The sequence below is a fragment of the Zingiber officinale genome, chromosome 9B, assembly GCF_018446385.1.
Source record: "Zingiber officinale cultivar Zhangliang chromosome 9B, Zo_v1.1, whole genome shotgun sequence".
Classification (NCBI taxonomy): domain Eukaryota; kingdom Viridiplantae; phylum Streptophyta; class Magnoliopsida; order Zingiberales; family Zingiberaceae; genus Zingiber; species Zingiber officinale.
In genome coordinates, this window is record NC_056003.1 from 56,619,997 (window position 1) to 56,639,716 (window position 19,720).

The following is a 19,720-nucleotide window of genomic DNA, read 5'->3' on the forward strand; positions in this document are numbered from 1 at the left end:
TTTTAATAAAAATCTAAAAAATATATTTGATTAGATTATTTTAATAAAGGTCCAAAAATATATATATATTGTTAATTGTTTTAATAAAGGTCAAAAAAAAATTATTTTTTCTATTAAAATTTAAGAAAAAAATCTAAAAAAAAAGGAAAGTAAATGATCATTTTTTCTCTTTCCAATATTTTATTTCTTGTACAATTTTTTCTTCATTAATTTATTTACAGAAGACATAAGACTCTAAAGAGTAAAGTATGAATCTTCAATGTTAAATTTTTTCCTTTCTTCTCCTTTGAATATCTTCTAATTAAATTAAAAAAATTTATTAATTTTAGTTTCATCAAAATCATCATTCATAAATATATAAACTTACAACATAAGTTACTTACTCATCTATATTTTTTCTTATTGTCAATATTCAATATTGATTTTTAATATTGTATTGGAGTCAATATTTTATGATTTTTCTTACAGATTTGAAAGAGTTTAAATAAATCATCCCAATTTTAATCATCATAGAATAAGTTATATCAATTGTTTCAAGCATAAACCAGACTTTATTGTTCTTTGACTATTATTTTCACTGCTTGTGTTTATTTCATTGTTAGCTTTGTTGCTAGTTTTGTATGTTTTATTTTTACACTTGAAATTTGTAATACAAACATGTTTCTAAAAAAATATCAATCTTGGAGTTAGAAAAGAAACAAAAAAAAAAGTGGAACAAATTATTAAAACTCACAAAGGTATTTTTTCGTAAGTTTTTTAAAGCTAGCTCTTCAATTGAAAATTCAGTTGATGAATTGCAAGAAGAAAATCAAGAAGAATTAAATAATCATGTAACAAATGAACAACAATCGAGTAATCAAGAAGAATTAAATAATCATGCAATCAACAAGTGGGAAGAATTGAGAGAAAATGATGATAATGATTTGAATATAAATGGCTTGACAATTTTATATATCGAAAATGAGGTGTTAGAAAATTTTGATTTTGAATATCGTATTGATGATTTTACTTCTCAAAATGTTAGAAGATATAGATTTTTTCAATGATTATTTCATACTTATTTTTTTTATTTGTAGGTATTATATTTTTTGGAGAAACTTAGGAAACATATTATGTATGGTGTTGCATTTTTTGAAGAATCATGAGAAATAAATTTATATCAAATAAAAAAAATAGTATCTTTTATATAGTCAGTTAACTTTATTTTCAACCAAGATCATATGTTTTGGAGCATGCTCAAAAACGAATGCGTATGTTTAGGGTGGAAAAAGAACAATTATAATTATCATTTTTATTAAAAGGGCACTTTTTGAAAAAAAAAATATTTTTTTTTTCTATTGTTGTTATTGCAACTATGTCATAATTACTAAACGTAACAGCTGCATCAAAACTACTATCACATATTAAAAGTAAATTATTTTTTTTGAATTCACCATTGACTCGAGCGCTTTATTGAGTGATTTGACCCGGGAGTCCGGATCGCTAGGAAAGATCGGGACATCTGACTGAGATAGATTGTCATATCAGGCGAACGAACCGCTAATTATGATCATGATTCCTTCCCTGAATTCAGGGAAGGTTCTTATACATCGAATCCGTAGCCTATCGCCTACCTGCCGATTTCTCGTAGATAAGAGATGTGAGCCTTGCCTCAACCAAGTTGTCTGGGCCTTTCGCAGTCTCCTTCATGCCATTCAATCCTTCCAGATCTAAAGGCTCCATGGGCAGAAGGTCAGAAAAGCTAGCAGCCGCGGTCAGATAATACCTTCGGTAATAGTCAGCTGGCGGCGGTGGAAGAAGCTGCCTGTCTTAGGCACTTCAATGAAGCAGCAGCAATAGAATCAGTGGATAGAGCACCAACAAGAGAAGCAAATCCAGTCTCTTGCAAGCCGAGCAGAAGATAGAGGAAAGCGGTACTTGAGCTAAGCAGACAATTTAGTTAGCAAACGGAACTTTATACAACCACCGCATCGTCAACATGCCAAAAATATTATACTCAAAATACTTATAGATAAAACGTTGTTACTAATTTTATCAAAATTACGTGAACTGGATTGAAATCACTTTGACTTTGTCAAAATTATCGGAAAAGAGTGTATAACTACTACAAAATTATAGCAAAAGACTACTACACTATTAATTCGTCAAAAGAAAATGCTGACCATGTAGTCTATTAATATCGAGTGGACTCAACGAGACTGTTATCTTAACCGTTAAGATAACAAATCTCTCTCTGTTTTTTTAATTAATTAATATTGAGTGGACTTCACTCTCAGATTCAAAAATTTAGTACATAATCTATCATGTTAAAAATTACATTCTTAATATGAATTTTAAAATTAATGATTTATATAACAGTTTTAGATGCACATATCTATTGATCGACTAATTTAAAATGTATTCAATTACAATAAAAACACATTCGAATAAGTATTCTTTTTAACATTAAAAAAGGATATGAAGTTATGGAATTTAATGTTCTAAATATATCAAAGAAAAATGCATAAACATGAGACAAAACAAATCTTGAAAAGTATTTAAACCCCAATAAAGAAAAAAAAACTAAATTTAAAAAGAATGAACTATTAGCATTTCAAAGGTACAAGTAGATTACAGAAGCACTTGATAGGTAGGCCATAGAAATACAGCTCTTAGTAGTATACTATAAAACTTCCATCAACTCTCAATCGATCAAACTCGATTCAAACTCCATAACGATTCTGGCTAACTCTTCATAATCCTCGAACACATTCAGGGAGCCACACAAGGGCAGTTACCAGGCGTGTCGATAAACCATATCTATCTGAGCATGCCACGCAACTTCAAAATAAAAGTAAAACAAGCATAAACCTAAAAGCAGAAAATGGGGAATCTCTCAGATGCTCCCGAACTGTAGTTCGTATCGCAATCTACCAACCATTAGGGAACATTGTTAATGACAGGATGATACTACAACACTTTCAACCTTGTTGCCGTGATTCAAGCAGCACCGATCCCAAATACGAAGGTGGGAGACAAAATACACTCAACAATGAGATGTACATACACATGGTCCTTAGCGATAAGTATGCCACCCAGGATGGCCAAGAATTAGCTCTATTGGTATCCTTGATGAGCCAGCTCGTTATGCGTCCTCCGAAGCAAGCTTCCTACAGCGGATAGGCTATGAAATCACCGACGATGTAGTTTAGTCATGGTACAGAAGTTCCATTTTTAGAATATCTTCCAAAAGATGGAAGTTGCTGAAATGACCGAGAAAACTCCGGCCTGAAGCGCCTCTGCAGAGCTGTAGATAGCGACCTAACATCACAATGAAATAAAAGAAAAAGGGTGAGGAAGCTAATAGTTGAAAATATGGCCTTGTCACTAAAAAAAAAGGAAAGAACAATTACTAGCAATAGAGCCTTTATTTTGCAGAACTTTGTTTTTTCAAGTTTAAGCATACTTGATATAATATTTAATATATTTGAACATTATATTGTTATACATGGAGAGCCTTAACGCAACGGTAAAGTTGTTAAGACAATAGACCTTCCTCTAAAACCCCGCATTGATGGAAGAAGCTTCACCGAACTGTCCTTCCTCTAACAAGTCCTAATTATCCCCCTCCCCTGCACTGCTCATCATCTCATTGCTTATGTAGAATCGCCATATCGAGCCTTAGACTACACTTTCAATCAACAACAATCACAATTGAAGCACCTATTGAGGCATCTATTTGAACACTGTTTGTCTCCCTTCGCCCATACTAGGATTAAGAAAGTCGCTGGTTGCTATAACCACTTGCCAATGACAGCCGAGGCATACTATCTACCCTACTATGAGATAAGACTGGACCAACGAATTGCATCAATGGCAACAACTATGCCTATACTGGACAAGCCCACCTAGGAGTTGCAGCACCACCTTCCCCTAGCATAAAAAAAGGCTGCTTCAATTAGCCTTGTCCCACTAAGGTTGTAACTCTATCGCCACCTTCCTTTGCTGGAGATAGGTGCAAATGAGTTAGCATCGTTTTTGGGAACCCAATATGAAATAAACCCAACCCTAATATCTTATTAAAATTTTCAATAACTAAAGTTTAAAAAAAAACAAATCTAGAAACACCAACATAAAATATTATTTCTCACCTTGGTGAACTAGATAATTTACGAGTAAATTGACCAAGCATGGACTTCAACATACCAAGGGCTTCCTCAGCGGCCTGTAGGAAAGATGCAATCATAAGATCGGAAACACAAATGTACAGTAATGAAAAAAAAAAACTAGAGTATTATCTCATGCAAACACCTGCCTATACTAGCAAATTAGTCCTATTAATACATACCAAGAGGTAAATCTTCCATGGTTATGATAGGAGACCTTATCCCCAACTCACCAGTCCATATCAGCAACTTAAAAGGGTATTAAGTATGTTATCCATATACATACTGAAACTAATCCCACATGGCCTAGACATGATTAGAGTGACAAGGTTGAGTGCTTAAACAAGAGACTAGTTTTATCTATACAATTAGTTGAACAAGAACTAGACAGGTCAAATGCTACCAACTAATAGAAGGTTAGCCATCAGGATTATGTTTAATCAGACTCGACCAAAAAAAAATTGAACCCTGATAAAATCATCAACTCTGTCTAATTATGTAAATAACTTAAATTTTCTTAGATGTACTGGTAAACAACAGTAGTTATAAGCAGGCACTCGTTGTCATTAAGCTAATAGCACGTTAAATGCTGAAGAAATGAAGAATTGAACCAATTGATCCTTGGAAGAACAAGAAACTGTTATCCAAGAATGTGTGTTAGGATTTTGCAGTAATATTTCCACCTCAGCAATATCATCAAGTTGTGCGGTTTCATCCTATGTGACGTTACTGTCTTTATATCACAATGCATGAGATGAAGAAAAAGCAAGTATAATACCTGGATCTTAGCTTCATGCCAGGTTGTTCCAACTCCTCTTCCCAATATCTGACCAGCTATTTCTACCTGAAACAAGTAATCACATTTGAACTCAAACACGCTTGTTTCACAAACACACAAACCTTTAGAAAATTGTCTATAAATCGTGATTGAAGAAGATTTTGAAAATAAATGTCACCCTTCAAGTTATGCAATAAAATGGCCCGATAGTTCACACAGAAACCAAAGTTTACAATAAAAACATCGTTTACTGTGTACCCTGAAGATTTGGGTCCACTCTATCACACAGGTCACAGTTAGTAACAAAATGGCCCAGATAGTTCACACAGATCTGATAGATATCGTTCTTCCTAGCTACCAAGACCCATAAAAAGAATCATTTTGGTCAATCCCATAATAACAATTTAATGCATGGACTCGTAAAGGATGTATCCCAAAACCATAACGATTAGAAGAGTATAGATTCAGAAAATGTCATAAATTTAATAGCCTCGGACAAATAAAATGGTTCACATTCCCACTTATACCTTGCCAATACTACAACCTCAGAAATGATATGCAGCAGATCTGACTTAATTTCATGTTCATAAAATTATTTTCTAGAAATTTCCCAAATAGCAGCCAGAACACCAGGGGGAAACCAGCCAGAACATAACTTTCGGAAAGATATCCGAAGAAACAAGTCAGTAAGAAAGTCAGTCTCACCTTATCTTCTAGCCCTCATCGAACCACAAAAAAAAGTGAAGAGGGATAGAAGGGATAAAGATAATGAACAGAGATAAAGTGTATTTACTATGTGATTTGCAGTTGACATAAGATGGTAGTCATAATGACAATGCAGGTGAATAATTAATCCATTACTTATTTACCTCAGACTAGCATATAAAGTATGAAGTTAAAGGTTGGAGAATCACCTGTGCCGAGACTTCCCCTTTATTAACAGCACCATTTGAAGGTAGAGATTCATCTTTAAAAACAAGGCTAAAACCTTCCATAACACACTGAACAAAAAGATCAATGAAATATATGAGAGGAAATACTGGAATATGCAGAGAAATACCATCAAAAGTGGTGATACATACTAGTTCTTTTAGTGAAGTGACAAAAGATGGTCGTTGTGTACCCAGTGATCTCTGATCCATCGTACGAGAATCTTCTGAAGTACTTTCTACTGGCACAACATCATTTCTGGGGCACGACAGAAAGCCAAAAGAACCTGAATCATTTATAACACCATTTTCTTTGCTTTCAGAGAATTTATATATATCTCCTTGGGCAATATTAGTGCCAGTCGACAAGTATTTCTCTGGAACAAAAAATACTGATGTCATTACATGCACATAAAGAATTCTTTAACATATGAAAACTACAAAAGAGTAAAATAGAAAAGAAGTGTAAATAATTTCAGAAACAATTTGTGTGACTTAACCAACTTCTTACAGGGCATAGGTTAGAGAATAAATCAAAAAAAAAGGAAATTGCATTAACAAATAGAATTTCAAAAGGCTAATAAAATTCACTCTAAAAAAAGGGCGGCTTCATGAAAAGGGAACAAAAAGGAAACAACAGATACTGATAGATATATCTATTTGGATTTGAAGGTATTATGATCTGGAAAGAAATAAGGAAATTGAATGCCCTTGTTTATTAACTCTAAGTTTGATTTTAATAATAGCAATATAGCTACTGTGGCAAAAGATGTACCAGCCAAATGTCTAAGGGATATCTCAGCAGCTCGATGTAGAGCTTCCTTCCTTGTTTTTCCAACCGCATCGCCTAACTTTTCCCCAACAAACCAAACCTGGAAAGAAAATTAACACAAATTATTACCATCTCGAGATATTTAGGAAAAAAACAAAGAATCATCAATAAAATCCTTCAGTCATAAATGCATATTATACAAAATCAATTTTCTCTCTTCAACCATATTGGCAACAATGGCGACATTGATCTTAGGCTACCATTGGTGGTTGTACATATCAACTGCCATCAATAATTCACATGTGAAGCCAAACTGTATCCTAAAAGAGATAAAACCAAGGCCTAATAGAGGCAAAATTATATGGAACAATACCCCTACTAGAAGATGATAATATTACCAAAATCAATTTCCTAAATCTTCAGGTAGGAATCATGCTAACAAATGCATGATAAAAAATCAAATGGAACAACTTGCCCCTACTAGAAGATAAAAGAGCACCAAAATAGATATCCTGAATCTTCATGTGGATCATGCTTACCCAAATGGAATTAGTGCAAGAGGATATGAATGTAAAGAAAAGAGGCATTTGGATATCAAAAACAACATTGTTGACCACATTCTCAATACCTCAATAGCGAACTGCAGTTCTGTCGTATCACAAAGGGTGGTCCGAAACTCCATCTAGACAAATTAGGGAAAGAATAGTTAACATTGATATCAAAATTTACCATTACAATATCTTCTTTTCAACACATTGAATATTAAAATAAGAAGGTACTTAAGTCATTCAGAAATACCTTATTTCCACATTTTGTTGCTATTTCTTGTAAAACTCTAGCAGGAGATTCTGGTTGCTCTATGGTAGCTTGTCTATGCTCAAATTGGGCATCCTTGTGACTTGAAGTATTTTGTCCCACCGGCATCTCCTCACCTTCAATATTGCAAGTTTGATTAACACAGCATGGCCAATTAATTCCAAGAAGAATCTCACCAACTTGGTTATCATACAGAAACATACCACAAACAAAATGATCTTTGGGAAGCAGAGCAAACTTTGACAGTCAAACAATTTCAGCTACAAAAACAACAAGAGCTATGATAAAGTTCATTGGATAACCACTTATCCTAAAAGTTTTGATCTACTAGGAGAGTAACAAAGTCTAAAATTTGGGGACAAATTTTAGGAATTTCCTTTAGAATTTTGTTTTAAACTTCTGTAATTTAATTGAGTTTTAACAATTGTTTAAATGTTGAGTTTTAATAGTTGTTTTAAATGTTAAAAGATGATTAGATTCAAAAAATACTAGAGATTTGTTGGAATAAGCTAGGATAATATTTTACAAAGAATTAGTATTATGGTCACTTGATAAAAGGGGTTAAGATCTTATAAAATTGAGCATTTTTCATTTTCATAATATCTTCCTTTTTGTTGAGTCGAAAGTTAAAGAGTTTTTGGAGGTATGATTTACTTGTGCTGCATTAAGTAGTGTTAGAGCAAAATTTATTTTGGGTTCAATACTTTTCCTTGAATCTCATTCTTTCACCCCCTTCATTTTTACACCTTTGCCTTTCAACTCTCCAATGCTACCAACTCATTCATTAAGCCCTCAACACCTATGCAAAAAGATATTTCTTGTCACATGGTCGCCCCAACCTCGTCGTGACTTTCTTCTAGCACTACCAATCAGCAAAAACACTTGTTGCCCACATGCTTCACTGTCCACTAACAGCCTACAACCAACCAGTGTCAGTAAATACACATGCTCTCACAGTGAGTTTTCTTGATGGGCACACAATCCAGTTATAGAACCACTCAACCGTGTGATGAGGCCATTGCATGCATCGCCTGTAACAGTGGAAGGTCTGCTATTCAAAACTTTGAAAGCCCCATCTTTGATGTTATTCAACCTGCACAAAGCTTCCTCACCAGCACACAATTTCCACAATTACCATTCACCCACCCACAATCTTGCAATTGCTCAGGTTGGTGGCCTTTGTAGTAGTGATCTCATCACCCGACCACACTATGACTCACTTTGTCATCCCCACCAAACCAAAGTTAAGCACCTCTAGCCCATCCTTCTGCTCAAGCAATCTCATGATGCAATCATAATAGAGGCAAGTATCGTACACATCATGTCTAGGATGGATAAAAGTTAGATATCCAGTTCAAAATTGAGTTAATCCAATTCGATTGTTTTTAAAAAAAGAAATATGTAGGGAAAAAAAAGTTGAGGGCCTTCTTTACCGGAATTGTTGTATGGGATCTATTGATGGAGACTAAAAAATATTGTGACATCTTCAACATTACGTTTGTTTGCAGACTCGATATAATTTCTTTCTATCTGCGAATTGTTTTATTTATTAAGTTAATAGTTTAATTTTATATATTTAATGGACCATCAAAGTAACTTTGAGGAATACCACCCTTTATGCACATATAGCTGCATGGATTCTAGAAATCCTACCCACTATCACTTCATCTTATGTGCAAAGAAAATTCAAATCACATTACTAAAAATAATAATTGTTATAAGCCTAGACATATTAGAACAAAAGCCATTTTCACTTGATTAGTTAATTGAAATAAGACTTCGTATTACTATCAATGCATGACCTCAATTGAACGAGTATTATTCACTCAATTCAGACTACTGGATCCATTAGAAAATATTGGCAATGTGCTAGGCCATTAGCGATCGGTAAGGACAAGAAGCCATCAAACATTGGTTCGAAAATGAAACGTGAACTTAAAGAAGGATAAATTCCTCTGTACTTTGATGATCAACTATATAATGAATTTATAAAGATACAAAGATCATACTTAAGTGCAGCAAAATACCTATTACAATTTATAAATTTATGTAGTCATTGTGATATTACAAAAGAACCTTGTTTTACTTAGTTTGACTGTTAAATTCATTAATGGATTTAGACTAGAAATATAAAGGAATGCAACTTATTTTCATTTACTTCAGTAGAGGATCTCAATTAGAAAGCCAAAAGAATTGAATATAATCTTGATCATAAGAACATTTTAGAGAGATTATTAAACATCTAACATCACGAATCAAAAACACACAATGCCAATCTTGATAGTGAAGTAATTATTAAAAGGTAACAACATCCAAAGCTTCCACCCAAACTAAAATTCATGATCCTATAATTGAAACCTTATAAACACCGTTATTGACTTCATCATATATTTCACATTAAAGGACACTGTTAATGACCTAACGATAGAAGATTCCTTTGATGACTTGACCTTAAAGATGCACACCCCAATGACACTAAAATCTTAGAAGATCTCCCTAATGATTTGACTTGGAAGAACTCCCCAAATGTATTGATTTTAAAATAAATCACTCTCCTCTTCTCCATATGTCTTGACTGTAAAAAAAATAAATCACTTGAATGAAAAAAAACACACTTAAAAGGTTAAAAAAACAATTATAATACTCAAAGAACCTCTCATTAATTTTTCCCTTTAGAAAGGGAAAGATCATTAATCGAACCTCCACACTTAGACAAAAAAGATACGCTAACAACTGACTATCAGTAAGCACTGCTCAATATGCTATCAAAACCTTAATCCCAATGAATGACACCTATCATCAGATTAATGATCTTTTTATCTTAACACCTAAAGATCCCTTTGGCAATCCTTTTCTCAAGTCTTCCCAAGACACCCCTAGTGACCCTTTACCCAATTTGCCAAATGAAAGCTCTATAATCCTTTATACTAATGTTCTCAAGAGCCTATTAATAATCCCCATCTTAAGCCTCCTAAAATGCCCCAAAAATCATAGACAATGAGTCTTCTAAAGATCTAATTATCCTTCCCATAGTCTTTCTAAAGATTCTTTCAAAGATCATTCATATAAACCTTCTAGAGTCCCTTATTATCCTTTACTTGAGACTCCAAAAGAGAAATCATGTAAAGAAGGGGATTCTTATTTGTACAAATGGTATTTCAAACTTAGGCAAGCATGAAGAAATTAACAATACCTTTTTATCTATTGAATTGTTTTACTGGATTGGTTGCTCAAGATCTTTGGTTTTCACATGGACTTGATGAAAATAATTGAATTGCTACTTATAGATTTACTTAAATGATTCTGATCTAGAAGGCTCTATTGGAATCCTTACTAACAAAAAGACGGACAAAAAGATTGCAATCAGTTTGATAATAATCGAGTAACATTACTTCTTCGATCCAACTATCATCAAACACCTCAAACAATTAAACATATTTAAGAAACTTTCCACATGCTATTGACCATAGTTTAGGCCCACAATTATGACATTGCCTTCAGAACAATACATTAAATTAAAAGAATAAAATACCAAAGTAGGAATAAAAAATAGAATCTCTATGAATAATTCACATCTACATTTATATTAACTTTTAATTAAAATCTTGTCATCATATTAATTTGGTTCCTTTGTCTACTTCTATCTACCAAACTAAAAGTTATGGGTTTTGTTTGGTTTAGAAAAAAAAAATCAATTTATATACTCAATTCCTAGAAAATAATTTACAAGTAAAAAATTTATATCAATTTGTAAATTGATTTTCTCAGAAAAAAGTTTATGAGGGATAATTTAATTTAAATATTTTATTTTGTCCATAAACTATTTTATAGAAACTAAAAGAAAATTCTAAACCAAACAGTCTTATTGGTCCAATAGAAAACTCATGTCACTATTAGGAAAAGTACTGAGTTAAGTAATAATTATTAACAAATATATGTTTTAGGATATGCTTATTCATTACGCTTAAAATTCCCTTAAGTTCTACCAATGCATTAGCTTTCATTATTATTATTACTGTAGAATAGTTGATTCTATTGTATGTTTATTTAATTTAACAACTTATTTAAACGTTAGTCAATTTTCAAACTAGAGTATGTTAAATTATTGAGCAACATTCAAGCCTCCATCTTTACAAATTGACTTTGTCACAAGGGAGCTACAAATAATATCTCTAACTTTAGAAGAGAGGTAGTGTTTCCTGACTCATTAGAAGAGATGACCAAAAAGAAAGAAGCAAAGCAAAGATGAAGATCTATTAGTTTCTCATGCATTGGAGAGGTAACCCAAGAAAGTATAAATATAAAATAATGCTTAGCAAACTTTGTGAGACAATCATTGTTAATTCTTTGAAAAAACAATCAAAGACAAAGCCAACAATTTACATGGAGTCAAATTCTCCTTGCTCAAGGAGAAAAAACTAGGGTTTCCTCTAAATTTTAGGTTTTAGTTTTTTTAGAATTTTAATGAGGTTTAATATTAGATGTTTAAATTTTTTTAAATTAAAAAGAGAGAGATTTGTTAGAGATTTGGTCATTGTTTTAATAAAAAAAATGGTCTTGTAATCACTTAAAAGAGGTTAAAATCCCATGAAATTGATTATCTTTCACTTTACAATATTTTCTTAATTGATGAGTCAAGACTGTAAATTTTTGACAGGAAGATGCTTTTGTGTTCCATTAGAAATGGACCAATATATATACTTATATTGTCAGCACTTCGCTTCATGTATGGGTACTGTTCAAACCCTAACCTCCTGATACCATGCTAAAGAACTTTGTCCTCATGCATGATTGGTTTTCAAACCCTCGCCTCCTGCTTTGATACCATGCTAAAGTCTGATTGACTATTCACTAATCTAAGCTTTTGGGATAAGTGGTTTAATGTATTTCCAGCAAATGGATTTCTATGAAATTGATTATCTTTCACTTTACGATATTTTCGTAATTGATGAGTCAAGACTGTAAATTTTTGACAGGAAGATGCTTTTGTGTTCCATTAGAAATGGACCAATATATATACTTATATTGTCAGCACTTCGCTTCATGTATGGGTGCTATTCAAACCCTAACCTCCTGCTTTAATACCATGCTAAAGAACTTTGTCTTCATGCATGATTGGTTTTCAAACCGTCACCTCCTGCTTTGATACCATGCTAAAGTCTGATTGACTATTCACTAATCTAAGCTTTTGGGATAAGTGGTTTAATGTATTTCCAGCAAATGGATTTCTATGATGTCTATCACCACTCATGTGGAAGAAAAATTGCTCAATCAATTAACAGAAATTAAAGCAAGACATTGTTTTGATAGAGACGAATGAATATGCATGTTAGGCAAGGAACACACAAAATAATACATAAAAGAAAAGGGCATAATCCTGACTGGTATAATAGGCGCATCCACAAAAAAGGACTAGACTAGCCTGTTTGGTGAACTAAATGCCATATAAAATGTATCCCCACCGGGACTTGAAAAAATGATGAACCAGCTAACACTGAAGCTAAGACGACCAGCGAGGCCCCACGGAAGTTTCACACCAGCCTCGCGGCGAGCGGCCCAAAAGCCCAGCCTGCAAACCCCATTTGAAGTAAAAATCCCTGCATCCCCATCAGGACTTAGCAATTGGCATGAGAGAGACATGCTTGCATCACTTAGCATGTTTAGCTTTCAAATCCATGTGCCCAAATAAGCATCAGGGTAACAACCTGGGTCCACCTCAACAAAGATCTGAAATCATGCTTCCACATCCAAACCTCAAAATGTCCACCAACTTGGGCCTAGCCTGTGCTTCCAAAATGGACTGGACAGCACAAGCTGCCCCTCCAAGAGAAGGTATCGAGCAATGGGAGATGACTAACTCACTGTGTTGAGAAAAAAAAAACTGTTTCGATGTATTGTCTCAAAAATAATTAAAGGTAGAGGATACATGAAAAACCTAAGTGGCTATGAGGCTTAAGGTTACAGCATTTTCCTTTTAATGTCAGTCCTACATCTATCACTACCCTTCCTTTGAACTCAACTATCCAAGCTATACAACAACAAGCCATACTAATTGAGTTTGGCTACATAGATCCTATCTCACAACATAGATCAATGCTCAATCAATCTACCATCACATGTTACTATAAGAAAAGGACTACACAAGACACTGAGTGCAAGAAAATACTTGTTAATATATGATTAAAAAAAGGCAAATCTGCTGCAACATTGACATAAACAAATTCAACTTTGACTATGGTTGTGAACACTTTCAAAATATACATTTACATAATCACGTTTTAGGGGTTTCTATGTTGCTCCAACTAATAAGGTCCTGCTTTTTTCCTTCAAAATTATTTGGAGGGAAAGACAAATCAGTATTCATGAAGCAAAATTCAAATCTAACAACTAATACTCGCATATTGGTCCATAGATAGGCATGACAACGATACAGTAATTTCAAAAGCAAATACAAAAAATGGTAAAAAAAATTATTAAATGAGAACAGATAGGCATAACAAGAAGCAATACATTCTTAAAATTAATTTTTTTTTATTTAAATTAGACAACCTTGTATGTCCAAATATATACCCTTAACTCTTACGCATGGATAATTAACTCTAAGTAGAAAGTTGCGACAGGTAGAAAGCTATCTGAAAGATAAATCAACAGAAGTTGCAACAAGAAGAGCATTTGAAACTAAAAGTGCAGTAGTAGCATCAAATCATTTGTCAAAATATAACAAGTATTTCATGAATCAGAGAACTAACAATGCAATCTTCAAACAAGTACAATACCTTGGAAGGAATTAAAGCTTGGTGAGTTATTTGAGCGCACACGCTTGCCCCCATTGTTCAACTGAGTCATCAAAGCAGTAAATATGAATGACTGAATTGTACAGTCAACAAAACTTTTGCCAGGTCAAGACCACACTACCTGCATGGGAAACCTTCTAGTTTCAGGAAGAACTCTATCTGAAGGAACAGAGCTCTCTCCTCCTTGCATGAAAGATGGATGCCTAAATCGCTTCCTATATCTTGCAGGATCTGAGTCTCTGCTAAATTCTTTAGCCGCCCTTCTTTGTTGCCTTGGATTAATCTCTTCCTCTAATGGAAACCAATTTCCTTGTGGATGCGCAGAAGGAATTGAGACATTAAGTGGGGGGCTCAAGGGAAATGTAGTTGTCGGTTCTCTTGTGTCTTGACCATGTTGCAATATAAGAAGCCTTCTCCTTGTGTCTGGATCTAATTCGGATTCAGGAACTTCACCCTCTTCTCTGGCAGGAGAACCTTGGAAGCTAGCTTCTGGAAAAGTTAATTGACCTACAGGCCTACCTACTGTAACAGGCTGCGCAACTTGATTATTTGGTAAAGGCACCATCATTTGCATAGCTCCCAAAGAAGTGGTGCCAAATGTAGGAAGTACATGTGGTATAGAAGATACTGGCATTGGCACAAAGTTAGTAACCACTGGTTGAATAACTTGAAGGCTGCAACTTGCTTCCTGAAAAATATTCAAGCTGACAACATAACAATAACATCCTTTGTGTATGAAATACTAGAAGTTCAAAACTAAAAGAGAAAAAAAAAGAAACCTTCAATTTCCTCTCAGCCTCAGTGTCCACTGTACCATCATAGCCTAGCTGGTCTTTGTTTATATTTAATGTTGAACAATCATCCTAAACCAGAGGAAGAAAAACTAAAATACAAGTGAAAAAAGGAAATATGAGTCTTGACATTGCAAATTCATAACCGGGTTTACCTCGGATATCAAGAAGTTGCCCACATCTGGAGCCACTGGAAAATCTCTCATTTCATCTTCATATGTTGTTTCACCTATCCGTGGTAGTATACCCTCATCAAATTCCCTAAGAAAAATAAGGACTTGTCGTGTCAAATAATAAATGAAGGAACAAATAGTATAATAGCTGGAAGCATAACAAGATCAACTTAGTGAACTTACTTGAAAAAGCCTCCTCTAACATTACATGCAACATTTCTTGCAACACACAAAACTGGGATGGTGATATTTGTCTATGAAAGGTTGAATCACTTATTAATTCATAAAAAAGATGTTACAATTTATAAAACCACCTAGTCATAAGGGATTCGCCATACCTCTGCTTGAGGAGCATAATATGGGGCAAAAGCAGGAACAACATGAACACGTGGTTGATCTTTTTCATCCCATACTTTCAGACGATCATCAATTACAAGTGCCATCTTTGGATGGCATATACCATCATGGAATACATTAAGCAGTGACTTTCTTGAGCCTATGGTAAGATAAGCAAATAACATCAATACATCGATCATACTAGGCCTTGGGAACAGAGAAAAATAACAGATACATGCTGAGAACCCTAAACAGTTGTTTGACAGGTATTGTTTGTAGAGGAGATTGCAGATGATAGCATACTAAAATAATAAAGCATGTATTATACACTAGCAAGATGTGTGTAGCATACCTGACTTCACACAAACTATGCGGTCAAGGAGTTTTGATGAGCTGATCAAATTAGACTCTGGATCCAAAAGCCTCCACATTTCCAAAGCATAATCTCGTTCAGCCATTGTACACACATAGACCTCAAAGCGCTTGCGACCCTTTGCTGTTAGATAGCTCCTAAGATCTTCCCAAGCAGGCCTCAACCGTACAAGAACACTTGTATCTCTTATCTAAAATAAAATAGGCAAATTTGTGCTCTTAAATCAAACTGATATAATTGATGCAGAGAATGTAGGAGACTTTAAAATAAAATGATACAATGATTTCATTCCAAAGCATAAATGGTGCTTATGAATCATGTTTAACTACTATCATTTATATAAATGTTTCAAGTCAGGAAAGGGCTAAAGTAAAGAACGCGCAATTGGATTTCAATGGCAGTATAAGAAACATACCGATGGATTTACACGTGTGAGGATAATGTTTTTCTCTTGTAATCTTATTACTGGTCGTGTAATCAATTGATGACTATCAGACAGTGGGGGAACCATCTCCGCTTGAACCTTATGAATCTTTCCATTCTCAGCAACCTGATCATTTTCTGCATATTGTTTCAAGATAGATTTGTCTTCCTGGTAACGTTGGATCTCAGTTACCATGCCAGCAATACGCTGAGGATCTGTCTCATTGTTTATTTTTCGTTGAAGTGCATCAATTCGATCCTCAAATGAGCGCATTGTATTAGCAACTAAAAGTGTTTCGTCAAGATCAAACACAATACCAAGGCACCTTAGGTTCAACATTGTAAGAGAAGAATCATACAATCCTGATGGAAGAATAAATCCCCAAAAATAGGGTATTGGCATAGGATTTTTTTTTGAAGCCATAGCCACCAGGTGCAACTCTGCTTCACCAATTGGAACAACAGCAGTCTACAAGGACAAAAACACAGAATAAATGAATATGAAATATTGCAATGTAAACATTATTGATTAATTTGAATAGTCTCTTAGGTCTTCCTCTACTCTCCTCACAAGCATTAATCATAAGCGTGACATGGAAAATTAAGCTAGTCTCTAAATGTCTATTGATCAAAATAATGAAAGCACAAACAAGTAATGTTTCATAGTTTTTCAGCATAACTGCCATAAAACATATTAACATGTTATGTAAGCAATATGAAGTCTGAATAAGGATACGTACATTCAAAAAGACCTTGCTTACATATGAAGTTTACTTTGGAAAGCAACAGGTTTCTACACAAATCTAAGAGTAAAATTTGCAGCCATCTAGGCCAGTACTTTTGTTTTTCTGCATTGGCGGAAGAACAAACAATATAGGGTTTTGAAATCAAGGAAAGATATATGAAAATATATTTCCAAAATATAGCTTTTTATGTATAACCTTTTATATGTAGCAAAAAATAACATGGATTTATTCACATGGAGTATACAGCGAGAAGAAGTTGATGAGATTGCAAATTTTAACAAATTATTGCCTTAGGCAAGATAAGGAAATAAAAAATAATTTTAAACAATCTCTTGAACTGTTTAATCTATATCAAGGACAATCTTCAATTGACAATGAAGATCTACAAAACTCAAATCAATCAAATCAATGCTATCATTTAATTTTTTTTTCATTGTTTTAATCAAATTTAAGAATGCTTTCACTGAATAACCACCACTTGTCATAATTCGGGTTTACACAACCATGAGAAATTTATCCACTTCGTATGTTCAAGTTGTCTCATGCTTCAAATTTTAATACAAGACAATATATACATCCAATAGGTATAAAAGGAAATTCACAACCAAGGAAGGCATAAACTAAATCAATACCTCCTACTTTTAAGAAGGTTAAAGTTAATATGAAATGAAGTATAAACATTAGCAAGATTTACCCGGTCTAAGCAGTTGTATGATAATTGCTCAAGATAGCCTCTCAAAGGGGGTAAAAACTAGATAGAATAGAAATTCTGAACAGAGAGTTGCAGCGAATACGATCGAATTTCTCTAGCAGCTATTATATCTTCACTTTTACATACAACTAATAAATTTTATATCTCATTTAAGTTAAATGTACAAAATTCTAGATACATGCTAGCAACAAATGCCTAAATCTCATAGCATATATATGATTGGTTCATGTTTATCAATGACATGCAAAGCTCCTTAAAGTGTGCATACAACAAATAGAAAAGAATTTAAAAAAGATGATAACTTTTCAAAATAAAGATAGCCTTTAACTATAGTAACTAATGGACTTGATTTTTCAAACTTGTGGCAAAACATAAGACAAAATTGGTTGCAACTATTAGACAATTAACAAAGCACCTGACAGATCAAACAATGAACTTAAGTGATTATTAGTAAACTTTTCTTTTGAAACTCTTCCTTTTCCCCAGTTTAGAAACAGAAACTAAATAAAATCATGATACAATTTTTCGTTTCATTATCATATCTCATTATTTCATTGAAATAATCCAATCCAATAAAGTTTTACTAGAACAACATTTTATTCAGCCAGAGTCTAATCAGGCCATGAAAAGTGAATTCAGCAGCATATTCCCTCCCCCAAAAGCATGAACAGGAAGTAACAAGTTCATATGTGTAATATTTTGGAGAAGTGATTCTGGCGTGATTCACTCTTAATCATCCTGCAGTTGCCATAGAAACATTTTAATGTGTTCTTTATTTTTCCATTTGGGGAATATTACCTTATTCTCAGTGGCAAGACTGGCATGCAAAGAGAGCAACGGCGAATCGTTAGACAGTGGCAACTTCGACTCCATCTTGAAGCAGACGCCACCAGAAGCGACAGTGTGCAGAATGGCGAGAGGCAGACATCGTTCGCTGGGAGGGGACAGATGGGAGATCCGGATCTCCCTGATCCATGAACCAGTGTTCGAGTTCTGGGGAATGATTTCCGCTTCCCCAAGGAAAGAATTTTCGTAGTAAACAGCCGATTTAACCATTTTTACTGAATCAAGATGAGAATTTGATGGTCAAAACGAAAATTTCGTCAACAAGATCAACAGATCTAGGCCTGATGGTTCAGCAAACAGTATCGGGATTCGAAATAGAGAAAAAAGTGAGTCATGGATCTTTCAGCAGCCAAAAAAAAGGAAACTTAGTTCAGATCTTCACTCCTGTAAGAAAAGATCAAAACTTTCTGAGGTCCGAGTTCATCTGTCAAGTGGTGCAAATCTGTAATTCGAGTTTCTCAGAGGTTAGATCTGTTCTTACGAAAGGTTTTCTTTAATCTGTCCTGCAGGAGAGAGGGGCGATGTTCACGCCGGTGCTCGGATTCATTACAAGAAGAGGGGTTTAATAGCTCCGCCGTTCGGGATCAGAAATTTATGGTTGGTTTTGGCGAGGGAGGCGATTCGAGGGTTTCTGGGTGTTCTTCCCCGTCTCTTTTCGTGACTCGTTGGAGCCACCGATGGGGAATCTGAAACCCTAGCTCTAGATCGATGGATAGAGAGCGTGACGAACGAAAGCGATCGCTTTAAAGGGAAAACCAAATACCATTAATTAAACGGTGTAAATAAATAAATTAATTAATTAATTATTGCTGAATATGTCTTTATCAAGTTTAGGGGTGACGTGTCCCACTTTGTAATTTTCCTGATATATTATTTGTAAATGATAACACACATTAAAAATGGCTGAAAAACTTTATGCTCTGTTTACTTAAACGGATGAAAAAAAAAATCATGGAAAGATTTTCCAATGGGAAACTTCCCCTTGTTTACTTGACGAATGATTTTTGTTTCTTTTGTTTACTAAATGGCCACATGAATTTACGAATTCAGATCCAAATTGGATGGAAAGCACCTTTTCACCCTTTC

At 34.1% G+C, this 19,720-nt stretch overlaps 1 protein-coding gene across 1 annotated transcript; it reads right to left on the reverse strand.

Annotated features, from left to right (window-relative positions):
• Positions 1 to 2,563: 2,563 nt before the first annotated feature.
• Positions 2,564 to 19,367, reverse strand: LOC122022541 (RNA polymerase II C-terminal domain phosphatase-like 1). Its single transcript, XM_042580571.1, has 18 exons — positions 19,116 to 19,367; positions 18,587 to 19,018; positions 16,323 to 16,799; positions 15,887 to 16,097; positions 15,537 to 15,694; positions 15,382 to 15,452; positions 15,181 to 15,286; positions 15,014 to 15,097; positions 14,356 to 14,922; positions 14,217 to 14,277; positions 7,423 to 7,556; positions 7,253 to 7,306; positions 6,628 to 6,724; positions 6,006 to 6,229; positions 5,838 to 5,924; positions 4,924 to 4,989; positions 4,131 to 4,204; positions 2,564 to 3,300 (listed from the first exon to the last, which is right to left on the reverse strand). Exons 2-18 carry the CDS (start codon positions 18,842 to 18,844, stop codon positions 3,192 to 3,194), a joined length of 2,838 nt encoding a protein of 945 aa, XP_042436505.1. The 5' UTR covers positions 18,845 to 19,018; positions 19,116 to 19,367; the 3' UTR covers positions 2,564 to 3,191.
• Between the last annotated feature and the right edge of the window lie 353 nt (positions 19,368 to 19,720).

Excerpts from the sequence above, each read along its gene's own strand:
- LOC122022541 (XM_042580571.1), bottom strand. The coding sequence starts at position 18,844 with ATGGTTAAATCGGCTGTTTACTACGAAAATTCTTTCCTTGGGGAAGCG. Across the intron at positions 15,287-15,381 it reads GTTAGAGGAGGCTTTTTCAA|GGAATTTGATGAGGGTATAC; the intron begins GTAAGTTCACTA and ends TATTTTTCTTAG. Across the intron at positions 7,307-7,422 it reads CAACAAAATGTGGAAATAAG|ATGGAGTTTCGGACCACCCT; the intron begins GTATTTCTGAAT and ends TAATTTGTCTAG.